Here is an 18332-nt window from a genome sequence, read left to right as displayed (position 1 = left end):
CTAAACTTAATAAAAATTGTATATTTAAAATGATTTTTTTATGTATTTATTGGTATCAAAATTATGTTTTTAAGAATTCCAGTTAATATTGAGCTGGGTCGCTCCTAACTACAGCTCGTTACCACGAACTGTTTGATAAACCAAAGGAATTGTAAGTCTTCAGCTTGTGGTTGTTATTAAATATAAAAAAAAACAAGTTTTTTTTAAACTGAAAGTAAGGAGCAACATCAAAACTCAAAACGAACATGAATTATTATGTTTATCTTTTAAAGATCTTTTATTTCATTCATTTCAGTCATTTGAGAATGGATCAACTTGTGACTCCCATTTTCGTTAAAATTAAATAAAAAAAAAAAAAACAGTTTTTTTAAACTGAAAGTAAGAAGCGATATTAAAACTTAAAGCGAGCAGAAATTACCCCGTATATGAAAGGGGCTGTTCCCTCCTCAACGCCCCACTCCTTACGCTAAAGTTTGACTCTTTCTCTCAACTCTACTTTTTAAAACAGTAAAAAACAGTAATTTCTGTTCGTTTTAAGGTTTAATGTCGCTCCTTACTTTCAGTAAAAAAAAAATGTTTTTTTTTTATATTTAATTTCTGAACATTTTTAAGTTAATGCATGGTTTGACTTTGGCTCTCTGCATATCAATAATTAAAAGGAAATTTACAAATTAATTTATTTCTTTGGCTAAATGGCTTTCTGATTGTTTTGATCGGACGATTTTGAGAAAAAAAGGAGCGGGGGAGTATGCCTAGTTACCCTCCAATTTTTTGGTTACTTAAAAAGGCAACTGGAACTTTTAATTTTACGAACGGTTTTATTAGTAAAAATACACGTAACTTACTAACTAACTTACCTAACGAACTTCTAAATTCGTATGTTTTTATTACTTATATGAAGGGGTTCCCCCCTCGTCAATACCTCGCTCTTTACACTAAAGCTTAAATTTGGTCCCAATTCGGTAAGAATGACCCCTGAATCACAAAGGCCGTAGAATAAATAGTTGAAATTAATAACATTACTTTAGCGTAAAAAGTGAAGTATTAGAAGAAGGTGAACCCCATCATGTGCGTAATAATTTCTTTTCGTTAAATGCTGCTCCTTAGTTTCAGTTGAAGAAACTTTTCACATTTATTTTTTCATTGCTCTTCAAAAAAATACTTAGAAATCCTGCACCCCTGCATAGAAATTCTCTTCCCCCATGACAAATTACTCCATAGAAAGTTCCCTCTGCATAACCCCCTTCCCTCAATCCATCCCCCAACCAAAATAATCCCCCTGAAAGCGTCTGTACGCTTCCTAATAACCATTACTATGTGTAAACACTGGTCAAAGTTTGTGACTTGCAGCCCCTCCAACGGGGACTGAGGGGGAGTAACTCGTCACCAAAGACAAAAGTTTTACGGTTGAAAGTGGGGTGTTTTTTTTCGACTATGTTGAGTAAAATGGCTATCTCAGAATTTTGATCTGGTGACTTTGGGAAACAATGAGCGGGGGAGGGGGCCTAGGTGCCCTCCAATATTTTTGGTCACTTAAAAAGGGTACTCGAACTTTTAATTTGCGTTAGAATGAGCCCTCAAGCGGCATTCTAGGACCAATGGGTCAATAAAATCACCCCTGGAAAAAAGAAAAGAAAAAACAACAAATAAACACGCATCCGTGATCTGTCTTGTGGAAAAAAATTCCACATTTTTGTAGATAGGAGCTTGAAACTTCTACTGTAGGGTTCTCTGATACGCCGAATTTGATGGTGTGATTTTCCTTAAGATTCTATGACTTTTGAGGGGTGTTTCCCCTATTTTCTAATATATGTCAAATTTTCTTAGGCTCGTAACTTGTGAAGGGTAAGTTAAAACTTAATAAAACTTGTATATTTAAAATCAGCATTAAAATGCGATTCTTTTGATGTAACTATTGTTATAAAAATTTCGTTTGTTAGAGTTTCGGTGACTATTGAACCGGGTCGCTCCTTACTACAGTTCGCTACCACAAACTGTTTGACGAACTGTTTGATACTTTCGTCCTCTTTGGCCGTTTTGTTATTATGCCTTAAAAAATTAGTTCCGCAAATATCGCTATTTTAAGTTCCGTGGGAGAATCTTCCCTTAGAGAAATTTCTCGAGGAGGAAGAGAATTTTCAATGGAAGCTGAGTTGGATTTCTCGACGTTATTTAAATAACAATTAGTAATTATACAAAAAACAATTTTTTAACTCAAAGTGAGAAGCAAAATAATAACTTAAATAAATAGAAAATATTACGTATATAAGATGGGTTGCCTCTCCTCAGTAGCTTGCTCTTACACTAAAGTTTCTTTTTGAAATTTTAAAAAGGTTTCTATTCTAATTAAATAGCCTTTGTGATTCAGGAGTCATTCTGAAACAACCGAAACAAAAATAAAACTAAAGTTATGATAACATTATTATTAATTTAAGAAAAGTAAAATTAAGATGCACAAGTTTCGTTTTAATTATTGATGTACTTGAGCCAAATTCCAAACCTGCATTAATTCAAGAAACGTTCAGAAACTAAACAAAAACTAAGCTGTTTTTACCTAAAACTAAGCAGCGACATTATAAGTTAAAACGAACAGTAATTGTTCTGTATATGAAGGGGGCTGTCCCCTCCTCAAGGCCAGCTCTTCACGCTCAAGCTATTGTTTGTCTTATAAAATAGAGTTGTGAGAAGGAGTCGAACTTTAGCATAAGGAGTGGGGTGTTGAGTAGGGGACAACCCCTTTCATACACGGAATAATTTCTGTTTGTTTTAAGTTTTAATATCTCCTCCTCAGCGCCCCACCCTTTACACAAATTCTTTTATTGTTTTCTAGAATGCTGTTGCGAGATGGCGTCAAACTTTAGCGTAAAGAACAGGGTTTAAAGAGGGGACTGTCCGTTTCCTATACGGAATAATTTCTGTTCGTTTTAATTTTTAATGTCACTCCTTACTTTAAATTAAAAAACTTGTATTTTTTTATTTACTTTACTACTAGGTCGGATTGACAGACAAAGATAGAGTGAAAACAAGAATAGAAAAAATACAAAACGAAATTAAAATAAAAAAATTTTGAACTCTTTTTTGCCTAGCCTTTGGCTTTAAAAAAAGTGGTTCAGAGGACTTAAGCTGCATTCTAGACCAAGTCTATTTTCAAGGTTAAGACGGCTAAAATTTCACTTCATAGAATTCTTTAAGCCTTCAAGTTAGGGAGGAAAAAGGATGGCCTAGAAACTTTTTGTACTGCTAATCTATTCATAAAAGTTTTAGTTACTGAGCCTAATGATTTTCAGACTTTGTTAGGTAATTTTTCAACAGAGAGAAAGGGGTGGATATATAAACTACTAAAAACCATTCAGGAGCTTATTTTGGGCCAAGTGGTCATTTTTTTTTTGAATCTTCGTTTGCAATGATTGTGAAAATACATTTATTTAACCCAAGCTCCCATAAAGAAAAGTAAGCAATATAAGCAAGCATAGCCCACATGCAAGAATGAAGCATTAGCAAAGCAATCATAATCCCGACATCTTCCTTATTTCCACTTTAAATTAATTTCTTCACAATACACCAGTACTGCACCATATTACCAGTACTGACTGCACTAGCTGAGATTTCATTAAATTCACTTACATCCCGAGAAGGCGCTAAGCTTGCTTGTCTATTGTATATTCTAAGTACAAATGAAGATAGTTACACTAGTAAATATATTATCAAACTGATGGCTTCTTTTGTTTTTCTTAACAAGTACGAGAAGGCACTAGGCTCATCCCTCTGATATGTACACCTGGAATGCACATTGCATGCTTTTCACTTCACACAATTATTTACAGGTTCAATCTCTGTAGTGGGTTGATCACTCTTCCAGATCGTGCTTTTGCACCGACTTAGGGGAGAGGTGATACTCCAACTGTCTGAATTGATGCTTTAGAAGAGGTAAACTCTATCCCCACTCCACCTAGTGGTGCTGAAGAGCGTAGTGGTGATCTGCTGAACTGATTTCCGTGTGGCGACGATAATTTTTGAGCCAGAATTTCTATGTTTGGAGTAGAGAATGAGGTCAAAGATATGACAGTTGGAAAACCGAGGTCACTAGTCTCCGAATCAATGCCAAGGTGCTAGAAAGGTGAAATCTGTTCTGTATTATGATAGACCCGTCGTCTTTCTCAACTACATAGGATCGAGGGGCCTCAGACTGGGCAATTACTTTTGCTGGGCTCCAATTGCCACCCAGAGTCTTCTGCGTGTATACTGATTTCCCTAATTCTACTGATGGAAGAAGCCTAGACGTTTCATCATAATGACACTTCTGTTGTCTCTGGAGAGCTGTGTATTTCTTCAAAAACTTGCGATTGCTGACTGATTTGTTTCTTAAGTGGTCAGTGGTATGTGGCAGAAGTGTCCTCAATTGACGGCTCATCAGATGCTGTAATGGTGAGACTAATCCATCAACAGGTCTGTTCCTGTGTTCGATTAGTCACAAGTATGGGTCTTCACCGTTTTCTGATGCCTTCATCATGAGGCTCTTTGCTGTCTGGACAGTCTTTTTCACAAGGCCATTAGACTGGGGGCAGATTGGACTTTGTGTTCTGTGAGTGAATCCCCATCACCTGGTAAAATCTATTCAACCGAAGAGCACTGATGGACATAGTCAGAAATTAGTATAGATTAGATGCCATATCTGGCAAAATGAGATTTGAGTTTGGAGATGACGGCATTTGGCGTTGTGGAACTGAATTGTCTACTTAAAAAAATGTCTATGATAGTCCACTGTTACAAGATAGTCATTATTTTGGAGCTTGAATACGACGGATGCAACTTCTTGCCAAGGAAGATATGGTATTTTGTGACTCATCATAGGCTCTCTTTGGTTTGATGGCATGTTTCTACCACATGTTTGGCAACTACTAACATGCTGCTCAATGTCTGCGTTCAAGCCAGGCCAGTAAACCAGTATTATGGCTCTTTGCTCGGTCTTTTCTACTCTAATATCAGCAGTGTGGGGTTGTCTCAGGATATCTGTCAGTAATAACTTTATTATGATCAATTTCTTGCCTTTGAAGATTATCTCTTTGTTTGTTGACAGTTCATGCTGGATATTCGAGAACAGACGTGCCTCTGACAGGTATATAATATAATAATATATAATAATTTATTCCAAAAAAGCCCGTGGGCCATAGGAAAATTACATAACAAACAAGCAACAAATTAACTACATTAAATTAAAACTATTTAAAGAAAACGCTCCCGATGCACCGCTGCAATCCTGACAAACCTTGCTATCCTTTTAATACTCAGGAAATTTCTGCTTCTCGGCCAGCCCTCATAAATTGTTTTCACCAGAGTCCTGGGTTGGCTATCTTTAGAAGTTTATTCCTGGATTCGTAGGATCTTCTCATCACTTACAGGTAGATGTCTAGAGAGCTGATGAAGACATACGTCTTTTTCTGCCACTAGTTTCTCATCCATATCAGGAGGGTGAAGACGAGAAAGACCATCTGTGATTGGTATTTCTGAGCCTGGCCAGAATTGTAGATGAAGATCATATGGCTGGAGCTGTAGCATTAGTCTCTGTACCTTTGGAGGGGCCTTGTGGATAGGATTTCTGACTATTGTCTCAAGCAGGAGGTGATCAGTCATTAAGTTGACACGGTTTCTATAGAGGTAGTGGTGAAAGTGCTTGAATTAATAGACAATAGCTTACAACGCCTTTTCAAGTTGAGAATACTTATCCTTGGTTTTGCTAAGTGCAGGTGACATATGTGCTATTACCTCTCCATCACTACAGATGTTTGCTCTCAAGCCATGGCTGGAGGCGTTAACTTTCAGCTCAACATTGAAGTTCTTGTAGTATAAGAAGAAGATGCCTTACATAATTGACTGCTTGAGCTCTGCCAGTGTCTGGTCATATTCAGGAATCCAAAAGAATGGCTCACGGTTGAGCATGTCTCAAGCTTTTTTTTCTAGTGGACAGGTCAGGAACATATTTTTCGAGGCAGTTCTACATTCCAAGGAGGGTAAGCAGCTTTTCACGAGTCTGAGGTCTGGGCATTATTTCTATGGCTCACAGTTTTCTGGGTCTGATTTCATGCCATTGGCTCCAAATACGTGCCCAAAATAGCATACGCTGCTTGCACTGAAGCTGTATTTGTTCTTGTTGAATTTCACACTTTTTTCTAGTGCTCTTTTCATAACTAATTGTGTCTTTCATCATGCTTTTCTTGGTTCGCTCCATACACTAGAATATCATCAAATTTGATGGCTAGTCCCTCCAGTTCTTCAAATGCTTCTTCTATATGGCGCTGGGATTCATCTTGAACTATAAATAAGCCAAAGGGCTTTCTTTGGAATCGATTACCCACAAATATAGTGCTGAATTGTCGGCTGTAACGTCTTCTATGGCGGGTAGGGGATAGTAAGGTCATATTATACATCTGTTGAGGTCTATGCATAGCCTTATAGTTTCATTTTTCTTTTCAACCATTACCATTGAATTTACCCATTCTGCGGGCTCCATGACCTTTTCAATGATCCCGTCTCTTTCTATTCTGTTGATTTGATCCTAGAGTTTATCTCTTAGTGCCTCTGGTATCCTTCTGGCCAGATAGACAGTTGGTATGGACCCATCTCTTAGATGGATGTTGCATTCCCCTTCAAGTCGACCAATACCTTGAAAAAAATTGTACTTTTTATCCATGCTTGTTTGTTCTGCATTAACATTGAGTACCAGTTTGATGAGGTTCCAGTTTATGCTGGATCGATATCACACTATTGGTGTCGATGCTGAGTTGACTACATGGAATCTGTCAGCAAACATAGAATACTGTTTGTGGCTACAGGTAACATCACAAGTGCAAATGACAGGGATCCTAGCACTGCAGAAGCTGGTCAATCACTAATAAGTTGGTTGTAGATTCTGTTTTCAGTCAAGCTTGTCAAAAATGCTTTTAGATCTCTCGTCACTTTTCTCCCACCCAAATAAGCAGGTAGGCATACTGAGATTTCTCTGTCTCTTCCACCGGCGGTCTTATAAGCATCAACCGGACATGCTGTTTAAATCGATTTCTTTCATCTGCCTTGGAGGTTGGCATCCCAGTTGATGGATGGCTGCTAGACTTCCATACTGCTGTTATATTTCAATGCCAAGATCCCACTTCTGGCACCATCCAACGATTGTGATTTTATTTACTTACTGGTATATTTTATTTACTGAATTGTTCTGGCTGATTTACATATCAAGGAGTCATATATCTGGAAAACTAGTTTAAATAAACTGGTTTGTGGTAATTTCTTACTTTACTAGAATTTTGTAAGACTAGCTCTTCACTTAAAACTGAACTTACCGCATTAGTTATACGGAGGCTCATCACAGTTTCTGCAAGAAAAACTTAAAAAATAAGAAAAATTAATTTTTCGTTCACAAGTACCAATATCACATATTTTATCCTTTGACAAATTAGCAGAGCCTTTAAAAACTATAAAAAAGTGAAACAAGACATTTATGACATGAAAATGACAAAACAAGACGATGAGAAATCGTTTTCATTCTTTTTTGCTATGTAAATCAGTACAAACAATATAAACACTTCAACTGTCATCTATCTGATAGATGACTTGTCATCTATCTGATAGGGTCTTGTCATCTATCTGATAGATGATAAGAGATCATAGATAGATCTGGCACCATGCACCAAGAATAAAGATTTTTGAGTGAGGACTCCGTCAATTGAATTGGTCAAATACCGAGTACGAGTCTGCCACAGAACCTTCTTCAATTGAACATTTCTTTTCCATTGGAGACTTTAGTTGGGGATTTAGGTAAGGAGAAATTTTGTGCGGAATGCTTCTATTGTCCATTGCATATTTTCGTGTTCTATTATTCTATTTTTGTGTTCTATTTTGTGTTCTTTCTTGTCTTCTATTGTCCATTGTGTCATTTTGTAGCGACCTGAATTTAAAAGCTTAATTGAAATTAAAAACTAAAATTAAAAACACATTTTCTGCAGACGTCATGGTTAGCAATTTTTGGTTAGCATGGTTAACAATTCCATACTGCTGTTAGATTTCAATGCCAAATCCCACTTCTGGCACCACCCAACGATTGTGTTTAATTAACCCAAATTGTATTTATTAACTTGTATTTATTAAAATTTGTATTTATTATTGTATTTATTTAACCCAAATCCTATAAAGAAAAGTAAGCAATATAAACAAGCATAACACATATAAGCAAGCATAGCACACATGCAAGAATAAACACAAGCACTAGTAAAGCAATCATAATCACTACACGTTGACCTGAATTTAGGTTAACCTTCTAAAGTATGAGATCTTGAGAAGTCTTTTTCTTATCCCTTTTTAATACTCTCCCTTTCAAGTGAAGAGAATTTATTGAGCCTTTACGGTTTGGTGTTTTAATTTCAATTACTATTTGAGATTTTACCTTTTTTCAGCGTAGTACTCCCTCGGCCAACTAAGGAAACAATAAGAAGCATAAACTCGATTGAAAATTTAAATAGTGTTCAAATACTGAAAGTAAGGAGTGACACTAAAACTTAAAACGAACAGAAATTACTTTGTATATGAAAGGGGCTTTTCCTCCTCGACGACCCGCTCTTTACGCTAAAGTTTGACTCTTTCTCTTAACTCTAATTTTTAAAACAGTAAAAACTTTAGCGTAAAGAGCGAGGCGTTGAGGAAGAAAACCCTTTTAGTATACGAGGTAATTTCTGTTCGTTTTAAGTTTTAATGTCACTCCTTACTTTCAGTTAAAAAAACTAGTTTTTTTTATTTAATTTCTGGACGTTTTTGATTTAATGCATGTTTTGATTTTGGCTCTCCGCACATAGATAATTAAAACGAAATACGAATATTAATTTTTTTTTGGCTAAATGACTTTCTCATAGTTTTAATCAGAAGATTTTGAGAAAAAAAGAGCGTGGGAGGAGGCCTAGTTGCCCTCCAATTTTTTGATTACTTAAAAAAGCAGCTAGAACTTTTAATTTCTTACGAACGTTTTCATTAATAAAAATATACGTAGCTTACAAATTAACTTACGTAACGAACTTCTATATTCGTATGTTTTTATTGCGTATATGAGGGGGTTCACCCCCTGGTTTACCTCACTCTTTACACTAAAGCTTAAATTTTGTCCCAATTCCTTAAGAATGACCCCTGAGTCACAAAAACTGTAGAATAAATAGTTAAAATTCCTAAAAGTACTTTATCTTAAAGAGCAAGGTATTACGAGGAGGTAAACCCCTTATATGCGTAATAATTTCTGTTCGTGTGAAGTTTTAATGCTGCTCCCTACTTTCAGTTGAAAAACTTTTCATATTTTTTTTATTTTTTTAATAATACTAGAAAATCTCGCGTACGCCTCATTGAAATTCTCTTCCCCCATATGACAAATTCCTCTATGGAAAGACCCTCCTACGTACCCTCCTCCCTCAACTTCTCCCCCCCCCCAAACCAAAATATTCCCCTGAAAACGTCAGTATACTTCCCAATAACCATTACTATATGTAAATAGAGGTCAAAGTTTGTAACTTGCAGCCCCTCCCACGGGGACTATGTGGGAGTAAGTCGGCCTCAAAGACATAGTTATTTGGTTTTCAACTATGCTGAATAAAATGGCTATCTCAGAATTTTGATCAGGTGACTTTGGGGAAAAAATAAGCGTGGGAGAGAGCCTAGGTGCCATCCAATTTTTTGTAACTTAAAAAGGGCACTAAAACTTTTAATTTCAGTTAGAATGAGCCCTCTCGCGATATTCTTGAACCACGGAGTCGATACGATCACTCCTGGAAAAAAAGTTAGAATGAGCCCTCTCGCGATATTCTTGAACCACGGAGTCGATACGATCACTCCTGGAATTCCACATTTTTGTAGATAGGAGCTTGAAACTTTAACAATAGGGTTGTCTGATACGTTGAATTTGATGGTGTGATTTTTGTTAAGATTGTATGACTTTTAGGGGGTGTTAACTCCTATTTCCAAAACGAGGCAAATTTTCTCAGGCTGTTAACTTTTGATAGGTAAGACTAATCTTGATGAAACTCGTATATTTAAAATCAGTATTGAAATGCGATACTTTTGATGTAACTATTGGTATCAAAATTCTATTTTTTAGAGTTTCGTTTACTATTGAGCCGGGTCGCTCCTTACTACAGTTCGTTACCACAAATTTGATTATTCTTAACAACACGGTTCGTTGTACACTAAATAATTTCTATTCCATAGCCCTTCTATTGAGATGAATCTGAGGGTGTAAATAATATACGGTATTGTATGTTAAAGGGGGAAAGGAGTGCTCAGTGGGAAAGTAATTAATGAAGGTTGGTCGGCTAATCCTCTTTCATTTACGGAGTTGCTGCAAGTCACCCTTATGCAAAAGAAGACGGACATGAAATTACTAAACGTCTGTATGGATAGTAAGTTGAAGCTTTAAATTGCAAGCGGCCTTTTACTTTCGGACAATTTACCATTTCGAAAATTTCTTAAATTTTGATTGTCAGAGATATTTGTCTACAGTAAATAAAACTACTTCCATGAAGGATGTTGCTCGAACTACATTCTTGAAAACTAATGTATATGTGAATGATTATCTCAAGAACGTAGGAAGATAAAAAAAAAAAAGTATGTGCTACGATAATCTTGACCAAGAATTGAAAAGAAGCAATGGTTTTAAATAAACTTCCGACAATTATATAAAGAAAACACTTGAAAGCACTTAAACATCTTTTGTTACTTTGATTGTATATACATGCTAGTAATTGATCATTTGAGAATTTTGACATTCGAACACCAATCTCAGGAGCCAATTTGATTTGAGAGATCAGGGCCTGAAAAGTAAGCCTAAAACTTTAAATCAGTGTACCTTTTGATAAGGAGGCTACTACACAACAATTTACGTGGCAATTAATATCACACAAAAAGAGTTTTGAATTTAGAAGGCAATTAAATGAAAAAATTTTTTTAACTGAAAGTAAGGAGCAACATTAAAACTTAAAACGTACAGACATTACTACGTATATGAGGGGGGTCACAACCTCGTCAATTCTTCGTACTTTACCCAAAAGTTTGAATTTTGTCCCAATCCTTTAAGAGTAACTTTTGAATCGGGACTGCGGGGGTTAAATCATCCTCATAGACATGGTTATTCGATTTTTTGACGGTGCTGAAAAACAGGCTACCTTAAAATTTTGAGTGTGTAACTTTGGTGAAAAATGAGCGTGGGAGGAGGGTCAGATGACCTCTAATTTTTTGTCACTTAAATGGGGTACTAGAACTTTTTTTTCGATCAATGAGCCCTCTCCCGATCTCATAAAATCACTTGTTCGATATGATCACCCCTGAGAAAAAAATAAAATAAACATGCATCCGTGATCTTTCTTCTGAGAAAAAAACACCTTACAAAATTCCACATTTTGTACATAGGAGCTTGAAACCTCTATAGTAGGGTTCTCTGGTATGCTAAATCGGATGGTGTGATTTTTATCACTTGATGTTTGGGAGTGTTTACCCCCTTTTTCAAAAATTGTGTGAATTTCCTCAGGCTTGGACTTTTCATTGTTACCATTAAATTTGATGAATTTTACATATGTTGAATAACCATCAAAATTCAATTCTTTTCGTGTATTTATTGTCAACAAGACTGTTTATTAGAGTTTTGGTCACTATTGAGCCCAATCGTTTCATACTTACAGTTCTTCATCACGAACTATTTGATTATATACTGGGTAAACACAGCCCTAACCAAGCCGTTAAACCTACTTTCGATATTTCTCCCAAAAGAATCTTAGTAAGTACTCTGCTTCTGGAGGGGATTACACAAAATTTGGGAGGGAAGCAAAAGCAAAGTTTTTTTCTTATTTTCTTTTATAGAAAACAGCCAAAACAAAAAATTAGTTGAAATATTGTGTATATTTGAAAGAGGAAGGCATTAGACTCTTATACCCCTTTTAACATGGATGCACAAGCGCTCTTCGGAGATGCGTAAGCAAGACTGTGGTTCAGAAAGGGGAACAATTTTATGAAAGGGAGAAAAGGAGACATTCTCAAAGACACGAATAGTTGGTTATTTAAATGAGATCATAAGAAACTATTACGAAGATCGCCGATGATCGCCGAACGGTCAAAACAATCTTTCACTATGTTTAAAGGTTTAAAAACTCTCACTAAAAAAAAAAACAGATTTTGTTTATAAAAAGTGGAGTCAACTATCTCTACAGAAATAGATTTTCCTTGTCAGCCTAGATTGGTCACTCTGTTCGAAAATTACAAAGCAATAGTCAAACCTGTTTCAAATGTGTAGGGCTATTTTTCTCTCCAAAACACAGGGTAAAATTTGATTGGCTTTCAAAAATACCCTATAAAGATACAACTAAAGCATGCTTTTTAACACGGAAGCATAAAACAGTAATATTGCATTTCCTTTATGCTGCGGCTAACCTTGATAAAAGTTCAAGCGCTGGACAACTATAAATATAACAAAAAAATGAACTTATTTCATTGTTCTGCCCTCTGTTTATCAAGCAGACAATATACTGCTCAGCTGACAATAAATTGCTCTCTATCTTGATGTATATTTCGGTTTACACTTATTTCTAGTGCGTAAATTTACTTTACCGATTTGTCAAGACTGGGATCGTATCCATAATTTATCAGGGGGGGGGGGCGGGGAGAGGCTATAAAGGATTTTCCTTGGGGGATGGTGTACAAAACTTAAAAAACGCATCAAAAATCTGTTTATACTCTTTTTTGTCACGTTTTTATGAGTCAGATAAATATTTACAAGGGGGGTGAAGGTGTTTGATCCCCTAAACCCCTGGATACAGCCTTGGTCAAGACCTTTTATGTAGTCCCCTCTGCTTTTTTTTTCTCTGTTTGGGAATGATTTTATAGTCTTATGAAACGGTCTATTAAAAAATAACTTAAAAAAAGTAGTTTTTAAATGACAAAAAAATAGGGTTATATAAAACAAGAGACAAGCAGAAAAAAAAGGAATGCAATAGTTCGAACTTAAACTAACGGCAGTAACTGTCAATAAATAAGCAAGACCGAAAACAGGCAGAAATTAAAATAAGTAATTAAGTCAAACTTAAAACTAACAGAAAATAAAACAAGCAGGCGTAAGGCTATCGCCTTCTAAGCCTCTGAAATGCGAGAGCGCCAGTGAACTTTAATGAATTTTTTATTTTTTATTTCAAGCAGTGCTTTTTATTTATCATAACATCAACAATAGTAAAACTAAATTTATGGTATTTTTCAACATAATTTTATACTAAAAAACGAACTGTTATTATAATTCTGCTTTCTTTGTGTCAATCAGACAATATATCGTTCAACTGACAATATATTTAGGATATAGTATCTAGATATACTAGATATAGTATCTAGAACTAAACGGTTTAAAGAACAGTGTTTTCCTGTTTATTAGAAATTTGGGTACATAATAGCGAGATTTAACATGAACTAAATTTGTTTTTTCTTTCTTTCAAATGCAATGGGGATAAGAAAGAAAGAAGTATTTATGTTCGTTGAGAATTAAAAATATTTCAATGAACTGTGTTTTAGAATAGGCGCAGTAACGTTTTTTTTAATTTGTATTGTTTTCAGTATTATTAAAATAAGTTTCTCTGCTTATAGTGTAATTCCACAAAAATACATTTCAGCTGTTAAAAACACTGTTTGTAAATAACCTAATGCCCAGGCCGCATTGCAGTCACACTTATCGATAAAATTAAAATTCACATAGCCACAGTGCAAATTATGTACGCCGGTCATAATACTTCTCGAGATGAACATTGTCCAACATTCAAGCATAAAACTCTTGATTGACCAATGAAAGTCAAAATTTAAAGACAATTTTTGGAACTAAAGAAAATAGAAGCCTAGAGTAACAATTTTTCTATCTGTAACAGAAGTTTGACAATGGTTAATAAGATGGGGCAATAGTAAAGAATATTTGAAAACAAAATTAGCGTTGGTGCATACCGTTTTAACTAAATCTTTGCAACTTTAATTGTGTAACATAAAAATCAAGAAAATATACCATTCATAAAATTTCACTTTTTATCAAGAGATGTGACTTTGGTGTGGCTCGGGCATTAGTTTGTTTTCCATTAAATAGTCATTATTAATGGTTATTCAATATGTACCTTTTGCATAAAAAGAATGGTGAACTTGTCATAGCAAATTGAACACCTAACACTCTGACGATACCTAAGAGAGATTAGCAGGGTAGTTTCCCTGGTACTTTAAGAATTAAATAAAAAAAACAAGTTTTTTCAACTGAAAGTAAGGAGCGACATTAAAACTTAAAACGAACATGCATTGTATATTAAAGGGGCTGTTTTCTCCTAAATGTCCCACTCCTTATGCTAAAGTTTGACCCTTTGTCAGAACTCTACTTTTTAAAATAATAAAAAAAACTTTAGCGTAAAGAGCGCTCTCCACACATGAATAATTAAAACGAAATTTGCATATTAATTTTTTGTGGCTAATTGACTTTCTCATAGTTTTGATCGGACCATTTTAAGAAAAAAAAAGTGGGGTAGGAGGCCTATTTGCTCTCCAATTGGTCGGTTACTTAAAAAGGCAACTAGAACTTTCTATTTTTTTACAAACTTTTTTATTAGTGTTAAATATGCGTAACTTATGAATAAACTTACGTAAGTAAGTATGCACCAACGTAAGTAAGAGCTTCTATATTTGTATATTTTTATTACGTTTATGAGAGGGATCTTCCCCTCGTCAATACCTCCGTCTTAACACTAAAGCTTAAATTGTATCTCAATTCTTGAAGAATGACCCCTGAATCACGAAAGTCGTAGAATAAATATTTGAAATTACAAAAAATAATTTAGCGTAAAAAGCTAGGTATTTAGGAAGAGATGAACCTCCTCATACGCGTAATAATTTCTGTTCCTTTCACATTTTAATGCTGCTCCTTACATACAGTTGAAAAACTTTTTCATATTTATTTTTTCATTGTATGTTTTAGAGAATACTAGAAAATATTGCACCCCTTCATGGAATTTCTCTTCCCCCACGATAGATTCTCCATAGAAAGATGAGCCCATGTAAACCCCTCTCCCCAACCGGAAGAAATCCTCCGAAAACGTCTATACACTTCCCAATAACCATTTCTATATATAAGCAATGGTCAAAGTTTTTTACTTTTAGCCCCTCCCCCTGGGACTTTGGGGGAGTGTGTCATCCCAAAAGACATAGTTATTATGTTTTTAGACTATGCTGAGCAAAATTGTTATCACAAAATTTTGATCTGGTGACTTTGGGGGAGAAAATGAGCGTGGGAGGGGGCCTAGGTGCCCTTCAATTCCATCTTGGCTCAACAAGTTTATGATAGAGTATTTCATGTATATGATAACACTTTCGGTATTGCTGACGTTACAGGTTTGATGGAAATTTTCAGGGGGGCAGCTGAAATTAAGAAATATATACACAAAAAAGCCACCCTCAATACAAATACAGGTAAAACTTACCTAATCCACATTTATGATTAACTTATTAATTCCGATCCCTTATATTTTTTCTATTCAAAACCTCTATTTCACAGCTGATTTCTGATAATACCATGGCAGGTAAGTCATTGGCGCTCAAAAAAACTTTATTTAAGGGTTTAAATAACCTGGCAAAAGGTTTGCCAGGTTTAAGTAGCCATCTTTCTTGAACGTTTTTACTTATTTACTCTTTTCCGTTCCTTAGGAAGGACCAATTAAAATTTAGTGTTTTTTAGGTCCGTTTTGTTTTTATTTTGTCCTTAAGATTTTTACCTATATATCTTTTGCTCCTTAATTACTTTTGTGAAGTATGGCGGGAGGGAAAAATTAGCGTTATTATTCTTCCTTTTTTCATTGACTATAAATATCCTTGTTTTTTCTCCTTCACATTTTGCTTCATTTTCCCTTAAACAGACAGTGTGGTCTTAGGAATTATTTATGTTTGTCTCCTCTTAAACTTCATTTATTCCTAGTCTAAGTGAATTAGTCCCCTTAACATTTATTTTCAAACATATTCTTGCATCCAAAACTCTCAAAACAAAAAAAATCATTCATTTTGCTAACGTTTTCTTCAAGGGCGATTAATTCATCAGCATAATTTAAGCCAAGGAGAATTTCATCTTCTCATTTGACTCCATGCTCTCTAGCCTCTGCTGTACTCCTTAAGACAAAGTCTCTCTAAATGATCCAAAGAAATGGGGATAGAACGCAACCCTGTCTTAACTTTTGATTCAATTTGAAGCCACTTACTAACCTCATCCCCTACTTTATCTGCAGCAATGTTGTTCTAGTACATAGCACTAATTACTTTAATGTGTTTATCTGAAAATTTGGTAGACATATCCTCTCTCCCTACTAAAAACACACTGTTCTTCTTCTAGAACCTCATCTACAGCATCTTTAAGTCGAAGAAGTATCATTATACTAAGTAATTCGCTTCCTAGAAAAACAATGCTAATGGCCCTATGATTACTACACTAACTTTTATGACCTTTTTCTTACAATAGGGTTTAACTAGTTTTCCTAAATTCTATAAGTACTTCTCTTTTTCTGGAGTCGTATTCACAGGCCTATCCTCTGTAATTTATCTCTAGTCTCACAACTAGAGGGGTGTTCCCTCCTCTACGGCCCTGTTCTTTACGTTAAAGTTTGACTCTTTCTCTCAACTCTACTTTTTAAAACAGTAAAAAACTTTAGCATAGAGAGAGGGGCGTTGAGGAGGGAGCAGCTCCTTTCATATATGGAGTACTTTCGGTTCGTTTTAAGATTTAATGTCGCTCCTTACTTTCAGTTAAAAAAACTTGTTTTTTATTTAACTTCTTAATGTTTTAGAATTATTGGATGATTTATTTTGGCTCTCCGCACATGAATAATTAAAGCAAAATTTGTATATTAATAAATTTTTTTGACTAAATGGATATCTAATAATTCTGATCGGACAATTTCGAGAAAAAAAGGAGCGGGGAAGGAGGCCTAGTTACCCTCCAATTTTTTGGTTACTTAAAAAGGCAACTAGAACTTTTAATTTTTTACGAAAGTTTTTATTATTAAAAATATACGTAACTTGCGAATTAACCTACGTAACGAATTTCTATACTCGTATGTTTTTACAAGTATATAAGGGGATTCGCCCCCTCGGCCGTACTTCGCTTTTTACACCAAAGCTTAAATTTTGTCACAATTTCTTAAGAATGACCCCTGAAGTACAAAGGCCGTAGAATAAATAGTTGAAATTACTAAAAATACTTTAGCGTAAAGAGCGAGGTACTAGGAGGAGGTGAATTCCTCATTTGCACATTAATTTTTATTCATTTTAAGTTTTAATGCTGCTCCTTACTTTCAGTTGAAAAACTTTTTCATATTCATTTTTTCATTTTTTTTTAAATGCTAGAAAATTCTGCGCCCCCTTCATGTAAATTCTCTTCCCCCATGACAAATTCATCCTTCGAAATTTCCCTCCACGTAACCCTCTCCCCTCAAACCCTCCCCCTAACCAAAAAAATCCTCCTGAAAACGGTTGTACACTTCCCAATAACCATTAATGTACGTAAACACTGGTCAAAGTTTGTAACTCGCAGCCCCTCCCACAGGGACTGTGGGGGAGTAAGTCGTCCCCGAAGACATAGTTATTAGGTTTTTCGACTATGCTGAATAAAATACATATCTCAGAATTTTGATCCAGGGACTTTGGGAAAAAATGATCTTGGGAGGGGCCTAGGTGCCCTCCAATTTTTTGTTACTTAAAAAGGGTACTAGAACTTTTAATTTCCCTCAGAATGAGCCTTCTCGTGAAATTCTAGGACCAATGGGTTGATAAGATCACCCCTGGAAAAAAAACAAGAAACAAACAAACAAATAAACACGTATCCGTGATCTGTCTTGTGGCAAAAAAAAAAATACAAAATTCCACATTTTTGTAGATAGGAGCTTGAAACTTTTACTGTAGCGTATTCTGCTACGGTCAATCTGATTTTATGATCAATTTTAAGGGGTGTTTCTCCTTATTTTCTAAAAATGGGTAAGACTAAACTTGATGTTATATATTTAAAATCCGCATAAAAATACGATTCTTTTGACGTAACTATTGCTATCAAAATTCTGTTTTTTAGAGTTTTGGTTACTTTTGAGCTGGGTCGCTCCTTACTACAGTTTGTTACCAAGAACTGTTTGATGCTTCCAAGCTAAGTGAAGCTGTCTACCATATCTATCTTTTCGTTACCCAACGTCACCTTTTCATATTCATTAATTCCTAGCCTTAGCAAATTAGTTCTCTTAAAATTAATTTTTAAACCCATTCTAGCACCCAGAACTCGC

The 18332-nt window shown here is 35.2% G+C and overlaps 1 protein-coding gene across 1 annotated transcript in view; it reads left to right on the top strand.

Moving 5' to 3' along the window:
* Positions 1 to 6686: 6686 nt before the first annotated feature.
* Positions 6687 to 18332, top strand: part of LOC136029755 (opsin, ultraviolet-sensitive-like) — a 44144-nt gene continuing 32498 nt past the window's right edge. Inside the window, exon 1 of the mRNA XM_065708260.1 lies at positions 6687 to 6796. Coding sequence (XP_065564332.1) covers positions 6687 to 6796 — 110 coding nt within the window. The remainder of the gene's footprint in view (positions 6797 to 18332) is intronic.

The sequence above is a fragment of the Artemia franciscana genome, chromosome 7 (genome assembly GCF_032884065.1).
Source record: "Artemia franciscana chromosome 7, ASM3288406v1, whole genome shotgun sequence".
NCBI classification, from domain to species: domain Eukaryota; kingdom Metazoa; phylum Arthropoda; class Branchiopoda; order Anostraca; family Artemiidae; genus Artemia; species Artemia franciscana.
This window is presented reverse-complemented; position numbering and strand designations above follow the sequence as displayed.